We start from the raw sequence: 25796 nt of genomic DNA, 5'->3' as shown, positions 1-25796 counted from the left end.
GAGGCCAAAATAACTGGGTAAGGCCAACTACCAATGTATTATTTCAAAACATTCACATGCATTTGGGGTTATTAAAACATAACAATACAGTATCTTCTAATTTAACATGTATGCAAAGAGCTCTTAAATTACTGTTTTGCTATCTGCGTTCAGCTTTTGGCATAAACTGAAATTTTAGAAACGAACGTGAGAAGCGTTTTGGTCTATACAGTTTTGTCATTTAGGCCCCTTCTGTTGGGTTTGCTGTATTCTTTTGAGTCCTGTTTGCAGCATCAGTGTCTGACACAAATGTGTCTCTCCACAGATCTGTGTGAGACAAAGCCCAGCTCTGCTCCAGACGTCAGGACCTCCTGCACACGTCCTCACATCAGGAGCTAAGTCCTCACACACTCTTGCACACACAGACATACACATTTACACAAATACACACACACATACTCCTGCACTCCGTCCAGACCTCCTGCACACGTCCTCACATCAGTAGCTAAATCCTCAGACACTCTTGCACACACAGACATACACATTTACACAAATACACACATACTCCTGCACTCCATCCAGACCTCCTGCACACGTCCTCACATCAGGAGCTAAGTCCTCACACACTCTTGCACACACAGACATACACATTTACACAAATACACGCACACATACTCCTGCACTCCGTCCAGACCTCCTGCACACGTCCTCACATCAGTAGCTAAATCCTCAGACACTCTTGCACACACAGACATACACATTTACACAAATACACACATACTCCTGCACTCCATCCAGACCTCCTACACACGTCCTCACATCAGGAGCTAAGTCCTCACACACTCTTGCACACACAGACATACACATTTACACAAATACACCCACACATACTCCTGCACTCCGTCCAGACCTCCTGCACACGTCCTCACATCAGGAGCTAAGTCCTCACACACTCTTGCACACACAGACATACACATTTACACAAATACACACACACATACTCCTGCACTCCGTCCAGACCTCCTGCACACGTCCTCACATCAGGAGCTAAGTCCTCACACACTCTTGCACACACAGACATACACATTTACACAAATACACACATACTCCTGCACTCTGTCCAGACCTCCTGCACACGTCCTCACATCAGGAGCTAAGTCCTCACACACTCTTGCACACACAGACATACACATTTACACAAATACACACACACATACTCCTGCACTCCGTCCAGACCTCCTGCACACGCCCTCACATCAGTAGCTAAATCCTCAGACACTCTTGCACACACAGACATACACATTTACACAAATACACCCACAAATACTCCTGCACTCCGTCCAGACCTCCTGCACACATCCTCACATCAGGAGCTAAGTCCTCACACACTCTTGCACACACAGACATACACATTTACACAAATACACACATACTCCTGCACTCCATCCAGACCTCCTGCACACGTCCTCACATCAGGAGCTAAGTCCTCACACACTCTTGCACACACAGACATACACATTTACACAAATACACACACACATACTCCTGCACTCCGTCCAGACCTCCTGCACACGTCCTCACATCAGTAGCTAAATCCTCAGACACTCTTGCACACACAGACATACACATTTACACAAATACACCCACAAATACTCCTGCACTCCGTCCAGACCTCCTGCACACGTCCTCACATCAGGAGCTAAGTCCTCACACACTCTTGCACACACAGACATACACATTTACACAAATACACACACATATACTCCTGCACTCCGTCCAGACCTCCTGCACACGTCCTCACATCAGGAGCTAAGTCCTCACACACTCTTGCACACACAGACATACACATTTACACAAATACACACACACATACTCCTGCAATCCGTCCAGACCTCCTGCACACGTCCTCACATCAGGAGCTAAGTCCTCACACACTCTTGCACACACAGACATACACATTTACACAAATACACACACACATACTCCTGCACTCCGTCCAGACCTCCTGCACACGTCCTCACATCAGGAGCTAAGTCCTCACACACTCTTGCACACACAGACATACACATTTACACAAATACACACACACATACTCCTGCACTCCGTCCAGACCTCCTGCACACTTCCTCACATCAGGAGCTAAGACCTCACACACTCTTGCACACAGACATACACGTTTACACAAATATACACACACATACTCCTGCACTCCGTCCAGACCTCCTGCACACTTCCTCACATCAGGAGCTAAGTCCTCACACACTCTTGCACACACAGACATACACATTTACACAAATACACACACATACTCCTGCACTCCGTCCAGACCTCCTGCACACGTCCTCACATCAGTAGCTAAATCCTCAGACACTCTTGCACACACAGACATACACATTTACACAAATACACACAGACATACACATTTACACAAATACACACACACATACTCCTGCACGCCGTGCCTACCCCTGCCGTGCCCCTCCCCGTCAATCCTGCCATGCCCACCTCCGCTGCTCCCGCCATGCCTACCTCCGCTGTTCCCGCCATGCCTACCTCCGCTGTTCCCGCCATGCCTACCTCCGCTGTTCCCGCCATGCCTACCTCCGCTGTTCCCGCCATGCCCACCTCCGCTGTTCCCGCCATGCCCCTCCCCGCTGACCCTGCCATGACCCTCCCCGCTGACCCTGCCATGCCCACCCCCTCTGCTATGCCCCTCCGTGCTGCTCGTGCCATGCGCCTCCCTACTCTTGCTAAGCTGCGCCGTATGCATCTTGCTGAAGCCCGCGTTTCTCCACATGCTAAGATCCACCCTGCTACTCCTGATATGCCTCTTCCTGCTACTCCTGTTATGCCCACCTCTGCTTCTTCTGCTATCCCCCTATCTGCTGCTCCTGCGATGCCCCTCCCTGGTCATCTTGCTAAGCTGGTCCGTACTCGTCTTGCTAAGGCCCCCATTGCTCCTCCTGCTAAGGTCCTCCCTGCTCATCGTGCTAAGGTCTTCTCTGCTCATTGTGCTAAGGTCCTCTCTGATCATCATGATATGGTCCTCGCTGCTCAAAGTGCTATGCCCCTCCCTGCTGCTCCTGATACGGCCCTCCCTGCTCGTGTTGGTCAGGTGATCCGTATTCGTGTTGCTAAACCCTGTGTTGCTCCCCCTCCTGAGGTCTTCCCTGTTAGTCCTGCTATGCTCCTCCCTGCTACCTCCGCTATGCCCCTCCCCGCTGCTCCGGCTATGCCCCTCCCCGCTGCCCCTGCCACACCTCTCCGTGCCACCCCCACCATTTCCCTCCCCACAACCCCTGCCGTGCCCCTCCCCGCCACTCCCGCCATGCCCACCCCCGCTGCTCCCGCCATGCCCCTCTTGGCTGCTCCCGCCATACCCCTCCCAGCTGCTCCTGCCATGCTTACCCCCTCTGCTCCTGCCATGCCAACCCCCACTGCCCACGCCATGCCCCTGCCCACCATGTCTACCCCCTCCACTCCTGCCATGCCCCTCCCCACTGCTCCCACCATTTCCACCCCCTCCGCTCCCGCCATACCCACCCCCTCGCTATCCGCTATTTCCTCTATGCCCCTCCCCACCACCCATGCCATGCCCACCCCCTCCGCCATGCCCCTTCCCACAACCCCTGCCATGCCCCTCCTCGCTGCCTCTGCCTTGCCCCTACCCGCCACATCCGCTATGCCCCTCCCCGCTACCCCCGCAATGCCCACCTCCACTGCTCCCGCCATGCCTCTCCCCACCACCCCCACCATGCCCACACTGTCCGCTCCTGTCATGCCCACCCCTGCTGCCCCCGCCATGCTTCTTCCCGCCACTCCAGCTATGTCCCTCCGCGCTGCTCGTGCCATGCACCTCCCTACTCTTGCTAAGCTGCGCTGTATGCGTCTTGCTGAGGCCCGCGTTGCTCCACATTCTAAGATCCACAGTGCTGCTCCTGCGATGCCCCTCCCTGCTGGTCTTGCTAAACTGCTCCGTATTCGTCATGGTAAGGCCCGCGTTGCTCCTCCTGCTAAGGTCCTCTCTGCTCCTCATGCTATGCCCTACCCTGCCACCCCCTCCATGCCCCTCCCCGCTGCCCCTGCCATGCCCCTTCCCAAAACCCCTGCCGTGCCCCTCCCCTCCGCCTTGCTTACCCCCACCGTGCCCCTCCCTGCCATGCCCCTACCCGCCACATCCGCTATGCCCCTCCCCGCTACCCCCGACATGCCCACCTCCGCTGCTTCCGCCATGCCCCTCCCCACCACCCCCACCATGCCCACCCCGTCCGCTCCCGCCATGCCCACCCCTGCTGCCCCCGACATGCTTCTTCCCGCCACTCCGGCTATGTCCCTCCGTGCTGCTCGTGCCATGCGCCTCCCTACTCTTGCTAAGCTGCGCCGTATGCGTCTTGCTGAGGCCCGTGTTGCTCCACATTCTAAGATCCACAGTGCTGCTCCCACTATGCTTCTCCCTGCTACTCCTGCTATGCCCAACTCTGCTGCTCCTGCGATGCCCCTCCCTGCTGGTCTTGCTAAGCTGCTCCGTATTCGTCTCGATAAGGCCCGCGTTGCTCCTCCTGCTAAGGTCCTCTCTGCTCCTCGTGCTATGCCCTACCCTGCTACCCCCGCTATGCCCCTCCCCACTGCCACGGCTCTTCCCACCACTCCCGCCATGCCCCTCCCCGCCATGCCCACCCCCTCTACTCCCGCCATGCCCACCCCATCCGCTCCCGCCATGCCCACCCCCTCTGCTCCCGCCATGCCCACCCCCTCTGCTCCCGCCATGCCCACCCCCTCTGCTCCCGCCATGCCCACCCCATCCGCTCCCGCCATGCCCACCCCATCCGGTCCCGCCATGCCCCTCGTTGCTGCTCCGGCTATGCCCCTCCCCACTGCCCCTGCCATGCCCCTCCCCACAACCCCTGCCGTGCCCCTCCCCACAACCCCTGCCGTGCCCCTCCCCACCACCTCTGCCTTGCCTACCCCTGCTGTGCCCCTTCCTGCTACCCCTGCTATGACCCTATCCGCCACTTCTGCTATGCCCCTCCCCGCTACCCCTGGCATGCCCACCTCCACTGCTCCCGACATGCCCACCCCTGCTGCCCCCGCCATGCCCCTTCTTGCCACTCTGGCTTTGCCCCTCCCCACTGCCCTTGCCATGCCCCTCCCCACAATCCCTGCTGTGCCTACCCCCGCCACCCCTGCCGTGCCTACCCCCGCCACCCCTGCCGTGCCTACCCCCGCCACCCCTGCCGTGCCTACCCCCGCCATGCCCACCCCCTCCGCTCCCGCCATGCCCACGCCCGTTGCCCCCACCATGCCCCTCCGTGCTCCTCCTGCTAAGCCACTGCATATTCGTGTTGCTAAGGCCTGCCCTGTTCCTTATGCTAAACACTGTGTTGCTCCTCCTGCAAGGGTCCTCCCTGCTCCTCCCCCTGTGGCCTTCCCTGGTGCTTGTGCCATGTCCCTCCCTGCTACTCATGCTATGCCCCTCCCTGCCACCCTCGCCATGCCCACCCCTTCTGCTTCCACCATGCCCAGCCCCACTGCCCCCACCATGCCCTTCCCTGCCACCCCTGCCATTCCCCTCCCCACAGCCCCTGCCGTGCCCCGCCGTTTTCCTCCCGCTATGCCCCTTCGTATTCGTCTTGCTAAGGCCCGCCTAGTTTCTTATGCTAAACCCTGTGTTGCTCCTCCTGCTGAGGTACTCCCTGCTCCTCCTGCTATGTCCCTCCCTGGTGCTCGTGCTATGCCCCTCCCCGCTACCCCAGGTATGCCCACCCCATCCGCTCCCGCGATGCCCCTCCCCGCCATGCCCACCCCCTCTGCTCCCTCCATGCCCACCCCGTCCACTCCCACCATGCCTACCCCTGCTGCCCCTGCCACGCCCGTTCCTGCCACCCCTGCCATGCCCACCCCCATTGCCCCCTCCATGCCCCTCCCTGCTCCTCCTGCTAAGTCCCTCCGTATTCGTTTTGCTAAGGCCCGCCCTGTTCCTTATGCTAACCCCTGTGTTGCTCCTCCTGCTAAATTCCTCCCTGCACCTCCCGCTATGTCCCTTCCTGGTGCTCGTGCCATGCCCCTCCCCGCTACTTATGCTATGCCCCTCCCCACCACCACCGCCTTGCCCACCCCGTCCACTCCCACCATGCCCCTCCCCAAAGTTCAGGCTATGCCCTTCCCCGCTGCCCCTGCCACACCTGTCTTTGTCATGCCCCTTCCCGCCGCCTTGCCTACCCCCGCTATGCCCCCACTCACCACCTCCGCCATGCCCCTCCTCACTACCCCCGCCATGCCCACCTCCACTGCTCCCGCCAGGCCCCTCTCCACTGCCCCTGCCATGTCCATCCCGTCCGCTCCCGACATGCCCACCCCTGCTGCCCCCGCCATGCCCCTTCTCGCCGCTCCGGCTATGCCCCTTCCCGCTGCCCTTGCGACCCCCACCATGCCCCTCCCCACTGCCCCCGCCATGCCCCTCCTCGCTGCCCCCTCCATGCCCCTCCATGCTCCTCCCGCTAAGCCACTCCGTATTCGTGTTGCTAAGGCCCGCCCTGTTCCTCCTGTTGCTCCTTCTGCAAAGGTCTTCCCCACTGCCCCCACCATGCCTACCGCCGCTGCCCCTGCCACCCCCCCCTCCGCTCCCATAGCTCAGCCCCGCACCACTCCTCTTGCTAAGCTCCTCGCTATTTGTCTTGCTAACGCCCAGCCTGTTCCCTTTGTCAAGCCTTTTGTTGCTCCACCTGCTATGCCCCTCCTTGCCACTCCCGCCATGCCCCATGCTCCTCGTTGTGGACTCAGGCTCCCACCTGCCTCTCCGGCTAAGCTCCAGCCTCCTCCCCCTAAGCCTCTCCTGGATCCTCTTCCTATGACCCTCCTTGCCTCTCTCGCTCCTCGTCCAAAGCCCCCCCCTGCTCCTCCTGCCAAGCTCCGCCCTGCTCCCCCTGCTAAGCCCCTCCCTTCTCTCCCTGCCAACCCCCGCACCGCTCCCCCCGCTAAGCCCCTCCCTATTCGCCTTGTTGACACCCGCCATGTTCTTTTTGCTAAGCCCCGCGTTGCTCCTCCTGCTAAGCCCCACGTTGCTCCTCCTGCTAAGGCCCTCTCTGCTCCTCCTACCAAAGCCCTCTCTGCTCTTCCTGCTAAGACTCTCCTTGCTCCCTCTGCTACGCTTTTGGCTGCTATTCCAAGGGCCCTCAGATCATTCATGTCCCGTATTCTATCATTTCTGACCTGGGACTCCACAGGTGTCAACTAACTATGACACTGTATCATATTGTACATAGGTGTTTTGTTGTAAATAGTGTGTTTTTTGTGTTTGTGTGAAGAAAAAAAAAAAAAAAAAGTTTTCTGCTCCCCCTCTTCTTGTGTCTGTTCCCACAGAGCTGGTGGTGACGAGGGCTCCTCCTGCAGCAGACCAGACCAACCCCTCTTCTCTGTTTTTGTGTGTAGGCAGCACGGTGGCTGAGTGACAACACTCATGCCTCACAGGAAGGCCTGTGAGGAGTTTTTCATGTTTCTCCCCGTGTCTGGATGGGTTTCCTCCGGGTACTCCGGTTTCCCCCATCAACTAAAACATGAACTAAAACATCTTTCAAATAATATAATATTCTTAAAGCATACATGTTTTTGTGATTCTTGTCAAATGCCAATTGATTGTTTTTGTCCTTTGTGTTCAATGCACTTTGTTCAGTGGAATAGTTCTTGTGAAATATATATAACAGTTACAAACTTATAATACATTAACTTCCAGTACCTGGTTTTCATGATTAAGAGGTCACTATTGTAGCATTTGTGTACACTGCACATAGAGCTTTTATGTGTGGAGTTTGCATGTTTCTGCCTGTGTCTCGGTGGGTTTCAATGAGCAACACACTAAATTTTGAGGTGAGAGAATTTTCCTTGTGTTCAAATTGATAGGTGACCAATGAGCAACTTTGTTTCAAGCATCACTAAAATAAACAAATCTGATTGCACAGTAGCCTACTGTTTGGCTCGAGACATAACAAGGGAGTGGTGCCAGGTAGAGACTGATATCCTGTTTAAAAATACAAAGGTATTTAGTGTGGATTTGCCAGGTGACTAGTTAATAGTATTTCCATAGTCCCCCCTGTGTGTGTGTGTGTGTGTGTGTGTGTGTGTGTGTAGGGGTGTGGGGATGTGTGTGTGCGTGTGTCTGTGTGTGTGTAGGTGAGTGTTTTTCTGAAAAGTGCTGTATAAAAATGTGACAATTTTTTATCTAAAAACGTGACAGAACCAGTTCATTTTAAACAGTTTGTTGGGGTTAAAAGACACTCCTCACTTACTTTATGCTTTCAGAACATCATAACTACTCACCATGATGAGTTTTCAGAGGCCAAAGTGGAGTTTAATGGTAAAGAAATAAAAAGCTAACAGTGAACTTCCTGTTACCTGGACAATAAAACAAAGACAGAGCAGAGCGGACATATTAAAAGCTCCAGAGCTGTTTATATAATACATCTGTACTAAAGAGCTGTTTACTCAGATACATGGAAACATCAGGTACAGCCCCTTTAACGCTTAAAAACACAATGATTTTTATTATTCATTTTATTCACAAATTGCACATTTACATGATCGACATCTGCTGAAGACACACATAAAACAAAGTGACCAAAGCACATTTAAACAAGAAACGCTTCAAATCATGTCAGAGCACAAAATACACCACAGCTTCAGTAAAAGTGAAGAAGCAACTGTCAAAATAAAAACACAAAACACACTGAAGAACAGAAGTCAAACATCTCTATACGTCCACATTTCAAGTCCTGGGTTTGATCCTGGTTTAGTCCAGATTTAGTCCTAGTTTGGTCCTAGTTGGGTCCTGGTTTAGTTCTGGGTTGGATCCTGCTTTAGTCCTGGTTTGGTCCTGCTCATATGGGATAAACTTTGCCTGGAAAATCCAGAGAGATGTTTTTTTTTCCTATATTTTTTTTTATACTAGTACCAAACATGGTCGTTGAACCAGAACACAGACACATGTGAAACGAAGCATTGGTCACCTGTCATTCACAAACAAAATGAGATTTCTCTTCTGCAGAAAACCTCCATGATTTTCAGTCCAGTAATATTTTTTCCTTTTTTTATTTTCTCCTAAAGAGCCATGTTTAATATTAATGAATATGTTTAAATATTTTACAGTGGAGCAGGTTGTCCTGATGTAACACTAACACAAAACCATGTTATAGTGGTCCAAAGTTATTCCTCACTTCACTTTATGCATTTAGAACATCCTAATTATTCACCGAGATGCGTTTATAAGCACTTTACACAACTTTCACAGGCCTGTTTTCTGTCATGGTAAAGCTAACAAACTAGCAGGATAACGGTGCACTTCCTCATTCTCTGACAATAAAAGGCTGTATAACTAGATACAGCACACAGCTGTTTCATTTTACCTCTAAGAGCTGCTTATGCAATAAATCTGAACTGGAGCAAAACTTTATTGCATGTAACAAATCAGGTACAAGCCCCAGACTGTATAAAGAAGTGGACAATGTGTGACCCACAGCGTTCAGCTTCAAATGAAGCACATTGGGTCTAGCAGCTATAGCAGACAATCTACAGCAGAGTTCCATATTTGCAATTCTGACCACGAGTATCATAGCAACCAAAGAGCCAATCTGGAGTGAGACTGTTGAAGTTAATTCCCCTTCCCAAAGCACCGCTGATTTAGTAGGGAGGAGGTGTTTTGCAACGCTGTCAATGAAACCTATTGCTAATGTTAGCAGGGGCGATCTTGGTGATTTGTCTGTTATTAATGTTCATATTTTTATTTACAGACACAATAGTGAAATAAAAACCCCAGGATCATGTAGAGGGTTAATACGAACATTTTAAAACCAAAATGACGAGTCTGACAGCAACAGTTACAGAGAGAAGACACAGCTTTTCAATTTCAAGTGAATTGGAACCAGAATCGATGGAGTTGGAAGTGCACCCATGATCATTTACTGTTTGGAACACAGCGGCTAGCAGGTTAGCTATGCCCATTTATATATACAGTCTGTGGGTACAGCCCATTTCATTAAAACAAGAAAATATGAACTGCTGTGTTAAATTACTGAAACCACTTTAAACTGATCTGACATATTTGAATGTTTTGTTTTGGATGTTTTCACAGAGTGTGGGTGGCCCTGTCCTCGTGCTTGATTGGTGCTTTCTAAAACAGTCAGATAAAAACCCTCATGCCCCGAGCATCTTCTTGACCATGTACCCGGGCATGTTGTACAGGAAGAGGCCAACTATGGCCAGAAGGAGCAGCGCCGTGACGATCTTTATGGTCAGCCATCGGTACTGGTCACACACCAAGTGTTTAGCGGCTTTGAGCGGGATCAGGAACCACAGCAGAGCCACATCCGGACGACTGCACAGGACACACAAACAACAAGAGTGAGACTCAAGGGACAAGAGTCTGGAGGACTAAAGGGGAGAGGGAGGAGGGGCTAAAGGGGAGAGGGAGGAGGGGCTAAAGGGGAGAGCGAGAGGGAGGAGGGGCTAAAGGGGAGAGCGAGAGTGAGAAGGGGTTAAAGGGGAGAGCGAGAGGGAGGAGGGGCTAAAGGGGAGAGGGAGGAGGGGCTAAAGGGGAGAGCGAGAGTGAGAAGGGGTTAAAGGGGAGAGCGAGAGGGAGGAGGGGCTAAAGGGGAGAGCGAGAGGGAGGAGGGGCTAAAGGGGAGAGCGAGAGGGAGGAGGGTTTAATGTTATGTCTGTCTGTAACTATGGAAGCTGTTAATATCTTATATAAAACATGACACAGAATGAAGGAGGCAGATACATTCAACACAACACTGTTTAATGGCTGTAGGGGGCGGGGCTTTGTGTAAACTTGGACTCATTTGTATTAATTAGATTGAAGTGAGACATAACAGACGAGGATCATGTTTTTAACAGTTTAATAATGAAGTATAAAGTGTACTGTCCATGTTCTACTGGTGCTGCTTGGATCATCGACTTTTACTCACTAATGGGGCACTCTGGAACTTTTCAGCACGAAAGCCCACCGTCTGCTTGTGCTCCCCATGGAGATGCTATTTCCTGGCCTGAAATGTTCCATACTCGTGCATTAAACTAGAACATAACTGAATACATGCAAGACTGAGTTTTAATTCCATACTGTGAAACATATCCAGAAAGCCAATAACATTTCCATGGAGACAATCATATGACAGAGACCTCTACCTGAAAAGTTCCGTAGTGCACCCTAACTTCTCATTACAAAGGGAGTGATGTGGTTGGTAAAATCACTGTGGAACTTCAGTTAATATCAGTTATTCAAGTCCAATTTTAATACAAACATCTAAAATAAACACATCCATCACACTGTTACATAAATGAAAAAAAAAAATCAGCCACACACAGACATCAGAGAACTTTCGAGAGCCAAAGACCCTCATTATTATCGTCCTTTTAGTAATAGGTTAAACTAGATGGATTTGAGAATGTGGTGACCTACATATTTAAAACTGAGACAGGAGAGAACTCTCAAGTGGAGCTGGCATTACAAATGTGTTTACCTGATTTAGACCTGGTTTAGTCCTGGTTCAGTCCTGGTTTAGATCTGATTTAGTTCTGGTTTAGTCTTGGTTTAGTCCTGGTTCAGTCCTGGTTTATGGTTAATATCTGAGTAATTTCTAGGTCTATCCACATGAAACAAAAACTGTCCCAAAATTCATCATCTTCTCTGTCAGTGTAAATAAACAAAAGTCATGTGATTTTTTTTCTTCATAAAGTGGAGCCATTTTTCAAGCCCAAAGACGAGAGTGGTGTCTAAGGACTTTAAGGCATGAGATTAATATGACGAGTTTGTGGAGCCAGGTTCAACATTTATGGATCATGAGTTTGGATATAGAACATGAGAAGGAGGAACCAAAAATGACACATTCATATATTTATGAAACCTAAAATTGACATTATAAAAGCCACAGTTTACATTTTGGACCAGTTTAAACTCCGAGCATCTTCTTGACCATGTATCCGGGCATGCTGTACAGGAACAGGGCCAGCATGACCAGCAGCAGGAGCACCACCACAATCTTTATGACCAGCCACTTGTACTGAGTGCAGACGAGGTGTTTGACCGCCTTAAAGGGGGTCAGGAACCACAGCAGGCTGGTGTCCGGCCGACTGTACAGAGGAGACAGGCCGTAAGAAAACACATCATGTCTGCCAATATATTACACCTGTTTATACACAGTTTATTACACAAAAATATTTTCAGATGTGATCATAACAAATTTACAACTTGAAACTTTGCAGCTGATGTCATCAACATTCCCTGGGGGTGTGATGCTAACTGGAGGCACTGCTCTGTTATACTTTAATCTGAGCTTTGTTTTAGCACAATCTGACCATAAAGAACTGACTTATCTAGACTACACCAGGTGAGCTGATTTGGGCTGTTAAACAAGTCCCTCTCAAATAACATTACAGTCACGAGCTAGCTAGCATTAGCCAACAGTTTTTCAGCTAGTCACTCTCACCTTCTGTTGAAAATGAAACACTTAAAGAGGACGAGGAGTTTTCAGACAATTGGGATGGAGAGGTAAGGCCTGGAGGACTAAAGGAAGGGGGAGGAGGGGCGGGATCTGGAGATATAAGGACCAGTGTGATTGGTCCAGCAGGTGTCCACACTTCAAACTAAGCACCTGCAGCCCTAAGTGATGTCATGTAGTATTTGAAATTGTAATGGACAATGAAGGAAGCACAGCCACTTTCAAATGTACCTAGTTTGCATTAAAATTGCCAGAAAAGGACTGAGAACTGTACATAAGCCACCATGTACACAGTTTAGTGGCAAAAAAGTCGATTTTGTGTTTAGCTCCACTTTAAAAGACTTGGCCCCCTATTTCCCCCCGGGCCACTCCCACTGATTCAACAACTAAACCTGAGGCTCCATTAGCAAACTGCAGATACATCACAGACTGAATTAGGATCTGGCAATTCAAAATGACAAGCTCATTCTACATTCTGGTTGACGACTTAACTTAACACAAAATATAAATATGCTTCATCAGTTTTACAGTTAATCGACTTAACACACACTGTGTAATATTTTGATAATTCTTTAAGATTAACTGGACAGACAGACACGAGACAGACACACATGTACATTAGCACAGAACAGAGGTCATAGTAAAAAGAGGAGTAACTTACCCTGAAGTGAACTGGTCCCAGACGCTGGCGCAGACTTAAAAATGCCTTTCTTCTTCTATGTTTACTCTTTATGTTTTTTTATCAGGTTGTTTATAATTAGTTTTATATTTAGTTTATTTTTAGTTCAAGGTTTTCTTTCTGTTTATTCATTATTTATGAAAGGTTTAGTTGTTTTAAAGTCTAATTTATGATTCTACCACTCATCCCTAACCATCTTAAACTGCACATGTGAACTCTGTCTGTAAACCCTGCACTTTGGCCTGTATGACATGAGAAGGTGGAAGCAGGAGTCAAAGAACAGCTCAAACACACAACACTGACATAGACTGGACACAGACACAGTGATGAACGCAGATGAACATGAGAAATCATTGGCCTGGAGTTAAAATTACTTTACAGAATATTAATCTTTAAGTGAGGGCTTTGGAGCAGAGCAGCCATTTTTGTTTAGGTTCAAGATGTTTGTGACTTGTTTAAATAAGTGTAAGGTTTGATTCTAATTATTTATTGTTCCTCCATGCTGAACATGAAAACTGTATCAGATGCAGATAAACATTAGTGTGATTCTTCTGCTCTGAGTCCATGATTGACAAGGGCTTTCATAATGCCACAATATTGAACCCATGTCAACAAAATCTGTCTCACTAATGCCTCCCTCATGTGGCCAGAGATGAAACAGCAGCCAGTAACATTTCAATCCATCAGCAGTGATACAGGATAGTCCTCTGTCTATTTAATAGTAACGCCTCTGATTATTAGTGAATGGGGTCGGCTAAAATATGGTCTCACATTCAGATTAATATTCTGATGAGCACTATGTGTATTTGCAGTGCAGTACGTGATATATATGTGTGTGTGTGTGTGGGGGGGTGCGTGTGCGTGGGGGGGGGTTGTGTATGTGTGTGGTGTGTGTGTAGGGGTGTGTGCGTGTGTGTGTGTGTGTGGGGTTGTGTATGTGTGTGGTGTGTGTGGGGGTGTGTGTGTGTGTGTGGGGTTGTGTATGTGTGTGGTGTGTGTGTGTGTGGGGGGGGGGGGGTGTATGTGTGTGGTGTGGGGGGGGGGGGGGGGGGTGTATGTGTGTGGTGTGTGTGTGAGTTCATACTTGGGCTTCTCCAGAGGCTCAGGTTCGTTGCGTCCTTCTCCCACTGGACTCTTCTCTGCCTCTTCTCCGGTCAGAAGGTGAAGCTCCGCCTCCACTTTGCCCTGAACACAAAAACAACAGTGCACAAACATAGGTGAATTGCATACACATTTACAAACACAAACCTACTTCGTTCCAGTCATGTATTTCTAATTCGATACCTCTTAAGTCACAGGGGTTAAAAGCACAAGTCCCAGTCATCTTAATCATGTCCTGCTGTCTCAGTCATATCCAGGAGCCTTCTTTCCCAGAGGTCGCTCCTGCTAGCCATACAGCCAACAGGTTTGATTGACAGCGCTGCTAAATGTCTGCATCCTGCTAAACCAGCGGTGTGGGCGGGGGTAAGGGGTGTTACCTTCAGCAGCCTGGCTCTGGATTGGCTCTTTGGTTGCAATGATATTTGTGATCAGAATTCCAAATATGGATCTGGGCTCCAAATTGTCCCCTATAACTGCTCTAGTCTCGATGAGCTTCATTTAACTGGAGCCAAACGCTGTTGGTGATGTCACTTAGTCCACTTCTTTATACAGTCTGTGGTCTCACCGTGAGCTCAAACTCGTCTTCTTCGTTTCGTGCCACAAAAGGCCACCAGCCTTTGATCCTCTTCTGTTTAAAGATGGAGACCATGGGCATGTCTCCTTCATTCGTTACCATCTCGAGGGAGCACTGCTTCGCTGTTTTTGCCCCGCGAGGAAAACGGTTCAGATCCAACTCGATCGCACCTGGAAAAATACAAGAGGAGTTTAGTCTGAAGCTAAAACTAGAACTAAATGTTTATTAGAAAATGGGGAATTGTTGACTTGCTTTCTTAATTTAGATAGTCTGGACACTCATTATCAGCATTATAACAATCAGCAGTCTGAGATCGAGCATTCATGGTCCTATTTAGGAGTTTGCTTTTCAACTAAAAGGTGACAGTGACTAACTGAAAAACTGTTGGCTAGTGCTAGCTAGCTTCTGACTGTAATGATATTTGAGAGGGACTTGTTTAACAGCACAAATCAGCTCAGTGTTGAAGTTTAGATAAGTCAGTTCTTCATGATCAGATTGTGTTAAAGAAAACTCAGATTAAATTCTAACTCGAGTGACAGAGCTTCAGACAGAATGCGGTGGATAGCAGGTTAGCTATGTCAGTTTCTCTATACAGTGTAAGTGGTTGTTACCCAGGAAGTCATCTGCAGAGAAGTGGTCTGCATCCCACACTTGCAGGTTGAGTCTGGGCGGGATCTTGTACTCAGTCTCGTCCCAGGCAAACATAGACTCCTTTTTGGAGATGACAATCTTCTCTTCGGCCATGAGGTAGTCGAAGGGGTAAATGAAACGCCAGTTAAAGTTGCCCTCTCCGGTGATGGAGTGATAGTGAACGTCTGTGTCCTGCTTGTCCTCCTGCTGACCCTTCAACCAACTGCAAAACAAGAAGCTTTCATCAGGTTTAAAAACATTACACAATTTGTACTGAGGTGGAAAGTGACAGTGGCTCAGTGGCTATTGTGTCTGTAAATCAAGATATGAACATTAATAACAGACAAATCAGGCACCTTCCTTCCATGAGGGTGCCCCTGCTAGTGTTAGCAACAGGTTTGACTGAAAGTGTCCGCACACTGCTAAACCAGTGCTGTGGGAGGGAAGGGGCCTCACTCTGGATTAGCTCTTTGGTTGCTATGATACTCGTGGTCAGAATTCCTAATATGGAACTCAGCTCTAAATTGGCCCCTATAGCTGCTCTAGCCTCGATGAGCTTCATTTGACTAGAGCCAAATGCTGTGGGTGACGTCACACTCACTTAGTCCACTTGTTTATACAGTCTACGGTTAAAAGTAACTAGTACTTTGTGTAGTATTTGTGTGTACTTGTGTACTTTTTACTTTTAGTATTTGTACTTGCAGTATTCACAGACAGAGGGGTGACAATTTTCCAATGTAAAGTGAATTGGAGTTGATGGAGCTGAAAGTGCGCCTATGATCACTTAATGTTTGGAACGTGGCCGCTAGCAGGTTAGTTATGTCTATTTATATATTTTATATACTGTGTATGAATGGCACTATGCAATTACAACAATCTATTGTTTCTTCATCTTGCATTTATCAAATTTTTTGGTGGACCCTGCTCCAGAAAAGTTATATGTTCACTGAATCATTACAGTTTACTCACATTTTTAAAATAATTACAATTACAAAGTTTATATTAAATTATTCCTGACCCTCGGACAAAGATGTCACTGGATTTTTCTCCAGTGAAAATATCGTCGTCTTCCAGCACCACCTCGTCTGTGTTCCAGATGATCACCCTCAACTCAAACCTGCATAAAAACACAAAAACACACATCTGTGAGCAGAATGGTGCAGAGAGAAGGGGCTGACAAGCAGGGAGAGATCAGTAGAACCCTGTATATGTGTTATTATATTATTATTATTATTATTAATGCTACTTCTTGGGTTTTCTTGGTGCGATGTCGAGGGCTGGGCCTGGTGCTGTCATGTCTTTGGGAAACATGTCCACCCACATCTCTATCCTGCCCTGAAAACAAACACGACACAAACTTAACCATATTAAAACACAAATCAAAATGGCTATTTAAAAGGGCAAATCATAAAAGATGCAGTTATAAAAAAAAAAAGATGCTAACCCTGTTGTGTAGATCCATGTTCTAATGTTATTTCCGCATCACAAACAGACCTGGAGTTGTGTTTTGTTTCATTCGCACATGTTTAACACACAAACCCTGCAGATTCAGGCTGAGTTCTCTCAAACTGAAAACACTCTGTTCCACCACGTGGCAATACAGGAAATGCTCCACTGTGTTTTTAAACTCCATACACCTTCAATAGAATCATTTGGATGATTCAGCGTTGGAATTTCCAATCTCTACTGAACTAAAGGTAAACGAAGCTGTTAACTTGAAAACTACCACTTCATGACATCACAAGGTGGAACAGAGCATTTTGAGCTTTGGAGATATAGTTTGCTCAATGAATGAAACAAAACACAACTCCATGTATTTTTCTGAGAAGGAACAGCATTTGAACATGGCTTAAAGCTCACAAGAGTCAGTTTGTATAATATAGGACCTGTAAACTAGAGGGATTTTAAATGTTGTGATGTGAACACAACCTAGACGAGTCCCCACACTGCACATCATCAATTAGATACTGTAGGCACAGATATAATTTGTCTGTGGACGTACTTGCTCGATGCCTGGCTTGTCCGGGTGCAGCAGAGGCCTCGTCTCCACATGTTCAGGGACCAGTTTACAGCCCACTTTAGGAATCTGCTCCCAATGATTCAACACACTCAGAGCGACGTGGTCATCTGTCTGCTTCTTCAGACCTGACACAACAACAATGACAAACCTCACACAACAACAACAACAACAACAACAACAACAACAACAACAACAACAACAATATGCAAACAAATTTATATTTATTAATATCTTCTTAACAGCTGCTGAGCTGGTGGTGGGTTTCAGGTTCTATAAGGTGATGTGACTTTCCGACAGGGGTGGATGATATTGTGCTATACCATGAAATTCACAAATATTTAATGTAATTACCTCATTACATCAGTGATTAGACCCATTAATTTGCTGTATTACAAAAATCTGTTTTTTCATGACATTCATATTAGCTGCCCCCATCTGTTTAAAAGCCTGTTCAAAGTGGTGACACTTGAGGATACAACAGGGGAGGGTTGGCCATTCTAATTACAGATGGTAGCTTTACGTGTATGTTTAAGTATGTGTATGATAATATAGCATGAAGCTGTGTGTGAAGCTCAGAGATCCTGAGTCTATGCAGTTTCAGTTTCTGTACAGTTTCACTTTTTTGTCAGTAAATACTTAATTTAAAGGCATGTGCCACCTGTTTGTCTGAATGGAGATGTCAAAGTTTTATGTAATTTTGTGGAACAACATCACCATGGAAACTAGAACACTTTGGATCATCTACCTAAAGGTTTGTGGAGGCCACAGACTGTATAAAAAAGTGGACTAAATGAGTGTGATGTCACCCACAGTGTTCAGCTCCAGTCAAATGAAGCTCATCGAGGCTAACAGTTATAGGGGCCAATTTGGAGCCAAGTTCCAAGTTCTGCAGGTTTCACACTGAGGCTTCTTCACACTTTAAGCAGCATTTATTCTGATGGTCACACATGGTATTAGTAAAACATTGTACCGTTTTCGTCCTCAATCTCGGTGGGTCCCATGAAAACTCGGTTCTCTACTTTCACTTTCCCTGGTGGTCCATAGTGAGGCCCGTCCAGCTTCCCATCTTTACACAGCTTCGCCAGAATATGTGTCGGCTTCATCGGGTCTCGCCAAACATTGTAACCATGGCTACAAACAAAACAAGAAAATTAACCAATTACTGTATTGATATGATTTCTTGTAGTAACTGAGCGCCCCCTGGTGTTTACATGGCGTAGGCGCGGCCGACTCCACAGGTGGCCCGGTGTTTGCTGTAGAAACGATTCTCCAGATCGATCTTGGTCTCTCCGATGAGGTCATCTGTCCCCACCAGGTCCCAGTCATAGATGGACACGGTCAGAGTGGAGTCCATGGGGAGAGTCGCGTCCACATCAAACGATCTGAGATAGGACAAACACATTTAGTTCATAATTAATAAATTTTACTTAAAGAGCCATGATGGGGAAATTATTTTGTGCCAATATGTGGGGTCTGTATAAATAGTGACAAACAGATGAATTCTGATTTTATTATTCATGAATTCTCCACTGACCTGAGCTCCCTCCGGAATATAATGAGTTTTTGTCAATGTTATTGATTATGTTTAAATATGTGCTCCTCTGTCTGCACTCTCTGGGTCCAGTCTGCACTCTCTGGGTCCAGTCTGCACTCTATGGGTCCTCTGTCTGCACTCTATGGGTCCTCTGTCTGCACTCTATGGGTCCTCTGTCTGCACTCTGTGGGTTCAGTCTGCACTCTATGGTTCCTCAGTCTGCAGTTTTTGGGGTCCTCTGTGGGTCCTCTGTTAGCACTCTATGGGTCCTCTTCATCAAGACGAGTTACTGCAGCCCTATACTCCACCCAGAACCCTGAGGTCAGCTGACCAAAAAGCTGTGCCCAAAGCCAGGCTCAAGACCAGAGGTGACAGAGCCTTTCTGTGGCAGTGTCCAGACTATGGAACAGCACCCCGTGCCTGTCAAATCCTCTCAGTCTTCTCAATTTAAGATTATACTAAAAACCCACCTCTTCTCCCTGGAATTTAACGCTAGACTCACATCTTCTCACTGGTATTTAACAGTAGGCAGGATATACAGGTGTTTGTTTTTTTTTCTTTGCTTGTGAGTTGCATTTTATGTGTTGTATTTCTAATCTGTTTTAGTTGACTTTGTGTGAAGCTCTGGCAGCTTAAATTGTATTTTACATGTGCTATGGAAATAAAATAGAATTGAATAATAAGTTTGTAGAAGTGAACAGTTTTTTGTGGTGTCTGTGTTTTCATTGTTTTTTTAATTGTTGGGTCTTGTATGTGTTACAACCCACACGAGTGTAAATTAGCTTGAGTTTTTTTTGTTAAATGTTTATTAAAATCCATTCTCTCTAAATGAAAATAAATAAAAATAACCCAATGTGACTCACTTTCCAAACACAGGGTTGAGCTGTTTGGAGATGTAGTTTTCCTTATCTTTTATCTCCGTCTTTCCGAGTCTGATGGTGATGTATGGATCGGCTTTCCCGTTGATGTCAGCCGGGTGAAGATCTGTGGCCTAATCGAGAACATATTATTATTATCTTCATTAGAACTTCCTCATAGTGAGCTATAAAGTGTGGAGACTCACCCTGACCACATAGACCCGCACCAGCACGTTGACCGGGTCATTGTGAGGAATGTTCTGGAACATTCCCATATTTGAGTCGAAGTTTGAGTCTCTGGACATGTCGTCGGTCACTTTGTACATGCACATGGAGCCCTAGGACAGAAGGAAAAACTAAATCAACAATGGTTTGGATTTGTAAAACACTTTTCACCATCCAAAGTCAAGTGTTTTGCTCAAAGACACAACAGCTGTAGGGTCCATGACTATTTTAGTTCAATGTGGGACACTTTTAAAGGCTATTAAAAATGCCATTTATGAAGAAAAAGGGTTTTAAACCAAAATGTGACAAAAGAATACATATTTGGTGATTTTATTTGGTGATTTTTTTTTAGAGAGAGAGAGAGAAGAGGGAGAGAGAGGAGAGAGAGAGATGAGAGGGGGAGGTAGAGAAGAAAAGATAGAGAGAGGGAGAGGGAAAGAGAGAAGAGGGAGAGAGAGGAGAGAGGGTGAGACGAGAGGGAAAAGAGAGAAGAAGAGGGAGAGAGAGGGAGAGGGAGAGAGAGAAGAAGAGGAAGAGGGAGAGACAGAAGGAGAGAAAAGAGAGAGGGTGAGAGAGAGAGACGAGTGGGGAGAGAGACAAGAGACGAGAGGGAAAAGAGAGAAGAGGGAGAGAGGTAGAGAGAGACGAGGGGGTAGGGAGAGAAGAGAGAATACATATTTTGTGGTTTTAATTACAAAAAAAAAGTTTATATTTTAAAAATCAAAATGCCTAAATTCAGAAAATATTAAACTGGTTAAATAAAAAAAAAAAAGATTCCCCAGGAATAATAATCGATTCACAAAAAAAACAAACAAAAAAACAAAAAAACAAAAGCTGACTAGTCTACTGCTCAAATAATCATTCTGGTTTCTGGTCAGGGCTGTGAGGAAAGTCTACAACTGTCACACCAAATGTCTATAATCTAAATATTGACCATAATTTGTTGATAAAATCTTTTACTTTGAATTTCCCCACGATTCGGTCTTCATCGGTGGCATTTTGGTCTTCATCGTCTCCAGCTTTTCCTCTGAACAGGTTAAAACTGTGCAGCCAGTCCTCAAAGTTATCAAACTCACTCTCCAACTCTTTGGGATAGACCTGGTGAACACAAAAACAATAGAAAAAGTTCAAATCTGTAACTGGACAAAAGGTGTGAAGACGTTTCCTTCCACATGATTGTGACTTAAATCTAAAACTGACCTTGAGCTCATCCAGTTTGGGTTTCTTCTTCTCAAACGGGTCGTGGATCATCGACTTCTTCTTCCTTGACTTCCCCTTTTTGGTGCCTTTTACGGGAGAGTCATCAGGTTTGATTTCTGAAGAGTTTTTACCACGGCGACGGAAAAAAGGGAGTGAAGGGGAGAGAGAGGGAGGGAAAGAGAGAGGGAGAGAGAGAGAACAGGGAGAGAGAGAGAGAAGAGAGAGAGAAGAAGAAAGAGGGATGAGAGAACGGAAACGACAGCGAGGGAGAGGAGAGAGAACAGAGAGAGAGGGGGGAGAGAGAGAACAAGAAAGAGGAATGAGAGAGCGGGATAGACAGCGAGGGAGAGGAGAGAGAATACAGAGAGAGAAGAGACAAAGGGACGAAAAGACAAACAAAAAACACTCGAGACATGAACTCAACATGAAAGTCATCAAATTTTCCATTATTGTGGAGCCATATGCAGCTGTGCACAGGCGGCACAGGCGGCACAGGGCTCAGTGTGGGTTTGGTTTAAACGTGGCCAGACGCGAGGGCAGGACTTTATCATCCTGAGGTCACTGTTTAGCAGATTGTGTGGTCAAAAGTCAAAATAAATACTTTTTACTTTTTGTTACAGTAAATTTAAAAAAATATATATTATGTATGTATTTTAATTAAAAATAAAATTGTTTATCTCTCAATTTCACAACAGCACTTATGGCTTCACAAAAATAAGTAAATATTTATTTAGCTTCATGAATTAATTATATAAATAATCTAAAGCAATAATTTTAATACTTTTGATTGAAATGTCAAATTTTTATATTTTTAAAAGTGTTTTCTGATTTGAGGACTTTCATGGAAGCATCCAGTGTGCGACACATACAGGCCCATGTTTCATGTCACTTTGGAGACGACTGCGACGGGACAGACACAGGTTAGTACATGCAGCATTTAAATACTACTACTACTACTACTACTACTACTACTGCTACTACTGCTGCTACTACTACTACTATTGCTACTACTACTACTACTAAGACTATTACTATTACTACTGATACTACTACTACTACTACTACTACTACTACTACTACTACTGCTGCTGCTACTACTAAGACTATTACTATTACTACTGCTACTACTACTACTACCACTACTAATTCTGTTACTGCACTACTACTATTACTACTACTCCTGCTACTAATACTGCTAGTGGTACTACTTCTACTGCTACTACTACTACTACTACTACTAGTAATACTATTACTGCTACTACTACTGCTATTACTACTGCTACTATTATGACTACTACTACTATTAGCTCTACTCCTACTACTAATACTGCTAATGCTACTACTTATACTCTTGCTACTGCTATGCTAATACGATTACTGCTAGTACTGCTATTACTGCTGCTACTACTACTAGTAGAACTACTACTTGTACTACTTGACCTACTCCTACTACTACTACTACTATTACTACTTAGTAATATTTAACTCACATGCAACATTTGAAACACTATTACTATTACTACTACTACAGTGGGACAGAGTAAGGTTAGTGACAACAAACAACTCCACTAGGCAGCATGAGCTGTAGCTGTACAGTCAGCTATATTGTTAGCTTAAAGTTAGTTAACTGTTAACTTACTGTTAGCTTACTGTTAACTTACTATTAGCTAACTGTCAGCTAACTGTTAACTTACTGTTAGCTTATTGCTAGCTTACTGTTAGCTTACACAAACACATTCAGTTTTGACAGCTCTGGAGTGATTTTGGTGTAAATGGGTTTTACCTCCATCAGCCAAGTCCATGTCGTTGTTGTCCTCTGTGTCTGAAAACGCCGCCTCTTGTGCTCTGAGCACCTGCGGAAAAATATATAGATAGTTACTTAAGAATGAAGTTTAACTTAAATGATTTATACTAAATACTTCATCAGAGCTATGAGTCAAACATTAAACGTCTGAAGATGATACTGAGTGTGTGGAGGCTCTGAACATGATCCAGGAGTAAACAGGGACAAAACGCTGTATAGAGCATTGTCCTTTAAAGGTCAACTATGTAACTTTTCTGGTGGAGGCTCCCCATCCGTTTGTCTCCATGGAGATATCGCCGCTCTGCCTGAAATGCTCTACAGCAGGGGTGTCAAACTCATTTTCACCGAGGGCCACAACAACAAAATGGTTGCTCTCAAAGGGCCAGATGTGACTGTAAGATAAATGTCACTACATTTTAATTTTGTTAATTAACTGTTTCTTTATTTATTACTCATTCAAGTTACAAATATTGCATATGGATTTGCATAGGCATGAAAAAATGGCTGTTTAACTGTGTATCTCCTGATAAACTGACATTTTAAGACAGTCATACCTTTTAATTAACGTTGTTGCGGGCCACATAAAATTACGTGGCGGGCCGAATTTGGCCCACGGGCCTTGAGTTTGACACATGTGCTCTACAGTATGACATTAAATTTATAGTAGCAGCAGTAGTAGTAGTAGTAGTAGTAGTAGTAGTAGTGGTGGTGGTGGCAGCAGTAGTGGCAATGGTAGTAGTAGAAGCAGTAGCAGTAGTGGTAGAAGCAATTATAACTGAATATAGACAAGACATAAAAAGTTACATAACTATACACCTTTAAAGTGTATAGTTTTTGATTCATGTGGACAGGAGCAGTAATTATAGACATATTAACCATAACCTAGGTCCACACATGTGCAGTCTGACAGTTACAAAGCAGATTACACTGGAGGATTCTGACCTCTGACCTCCAGCTCAGGTTGAACTATGGGCAGTTCATAATGTTGTGACCCATCCTATTCACTCACATTATAACAGCACCGTGTAGAGTCATACCTCAGTGAGCGTCTCGATGGAGGCAAAGTACTTGGACCACCAGTCCAGCATACTCTCGTCCAGACCTTCCTCTTCCACCTCCTCTCCCTTCTTTCTCTTCTTCTTCTTCCCTTTGTCATCATCCTGCTCACAAACACAGTCAAAATAACCTGATGAAAATGGGAAGTCATGTTTGTCAGGATAGCATATACTGAATGGACTATGAAAACCAGTAAAAGTACTGAAGGACTGAACTTAAGAAGATTCTTTCTGTATCTGTACTTTACTTAAGTACATTTTACACTGTATACCTTTTACTTTTACTTCATTACATTTGAGAGCAGTATCTGTATTTTCGCGGCGGCAGCCACATTAGCCATGTACATTTATATATACAGTCAATTCTGTAAAGTGAGTAAAACAAACAACAGCAAAGGACTTTAAGGGAGGCCAAATACACAGAGAACTCAGCTGAACTCTTACCTCAACCTTCACCACGGCATCAGAGCACTGCAACCAAAAGAAACATCATGTCATCATATTTGTGCTCTGTGTGTGTCTGTGTATGTATGTATTTTTGTATGTATGTGTGTGTGTTTGTATGTCTGTTGGGGTGTGTGTGTGTGTGTGTGGGTGTGTAGGTGTGTGTGTATGTGGGGGTGTGTCTGTGTGTGTATGTATGTATGTATGTATGTATGTATGTATGTATGTGTGTATACATGCATGTGTGTGTATGCTTGTGTGTATGTGTTCGCATGTGGGGGTGTGGGGGTGTGTGTATGTATGTATGTATGTCTGTGTGTAGGTGTATGTGTGTGTGTTTGTGTGTGATTGTATGTGTATGTGTGTATGTGTGTATATATGTGTGTGTTCCGAACATGCTTCATTAAACTCACAGAGTCCAGTTTGACCACTGTGTCCATCTTCTTGAAGTTCTGCTCTGGCTCTGCATTCACGACGATGATCTCCTCTGAACCAGGAAACAGACACATGTTATTTAAAGCACAGTCAGAGAGGCACCTGACAGCAATCAAAATCAATATTTTTCAGGTTTGGTTAAATATGCTTGGTCTATAGAATGTGGTGATGTCATTGGTGTAAAATGTGATTATTCTGTAGAATGTGCTGATGTCATCTGTGTTAAATGTGATTATTCTGTTACATCTAAGTGCAAAGAGTTTGCAGTTTTCTGTAATGACAAGGTTCAGGGCATTAAAAATGCCATGAATTCCACAATGCAAATAACAACCCAGCACCCACCTAGACACTTAGAGCTGACTCACTCAATATAAACAGTTTATTAATTGCCCGACGAGAGAGCAGAAGACGCTGGATCACTGTTACACAACGGTCAGTGGAGCCTACAGAGCCGTGCCCCGCGCTGCTCTGGGATTCTCTGATCACGTCATGGTTCATCTCATCCCTGCTTACAAACAACGGCTGAAACTCTCCAAACCTGCTGTGAGGACTTCTAAGAAGTGGACCAGTAAGACTGTGGAGGAGCTTCGCACGTGTTTGGACACTACAGACTGGGATGTGTTCAAGGCTGCCACGGACAGTTTTGATGAGTACACAGACACTGTGACGTCCTACATTCATCATATCATCCATCATGCACCAGGGTGACTTTTAACAACGACAAACCCTGGTTCACACCCAGACTGAGACATTTGAGGAGGGAAAAGGAGA

At 46.1% G+C, this 25796-nt stretch overlaps 1 protein-coding gene across 1 annotated transcript in view; it reads right to left on the bottom strand.

The window, feature by feature from the left end:
• Positions 1 to 10161: 10161 nt before the first annotated feature.
• Positions 10162 to 25796, bottom strand: part of LOC117390842 (otoferlin-like) — a 39471-nt gene continuing 23836 nt past the window's right edge. The window contains exons 25-41 of the mRNA XM_055231182.1: positions 25004 to 25077; positions 24591 to 24617; positions 24129 to 24251; positions 23068 to 23140; positions 21288 to 21394; positions 21048 to 21185; positions 20069 to 20200; positions 19869 to 19996; positions 18683 to 18853; positions 18442 to 18602; positions 17454 to 17596; positions 16698 to 16786; positions 16470 to 16568; positions 15433 to 15674; positions 14813 to 14991; positions 14231 to 14331; positions 10162 to 10342 (exon numbers count right to left, since the gene is read on the bottom strand). Coding sequence (XP_055087157.1) covers positions 10162 to 10342; positions 14231 to 14331; positions 14813 to 14991; positions 15433 to 15674; positions 16470 to 16568; positions 16698 to 16786; positions 17454 to 17596; positions 18442 to 18602; positions 18683 to 18853; positions 19869 to 19996; positions 20069 to 20200; positions 21048 to 21185; positions 21288 to 21394; positions 23068 to 23140; positions 24129 to 24251; positions 24591 to 24617; positions 25004 to 25077 — 2168 coding nt within the window. The remainder of the gene's footprint in view (positions 10343 to 14230; positions 14332 to 14812; positions 14992 to 15432; positions 15675 to 16469; positions 16569 to 16697; positions 16787 to 17453; positions 17597 to 18441; positions 18603 to 18682; positions 18854 to 19868; positions 19997 to 20068; positions 20201 to 21047; positions 21186 to 21287; positions 21395 to 23067; positions 23141 to 24128; positions 24252 to 24590; positions 24618 to 25003; positions 25078 to 25796) is intronic.

This window comes from Periophthalmus magnuspinnatus, chromosome 22 (genome assembly GCF_009829125.3).
Source record: "Periophthalmus magnuspinnatus isolate fPerMag1 chromosome 22, fPerMag1.2.pri, whole genome shotgun sequence".
NCBI lineage: Eukaryota > Metazoa > Chordata > Actinopteri > Gobiiformes > Gobiidae > Periophthalmus > Periophthalmus magnuspinnatus.
This window is presented reverse-complemented; position numbering and strand designations above follow the sequence as displayed.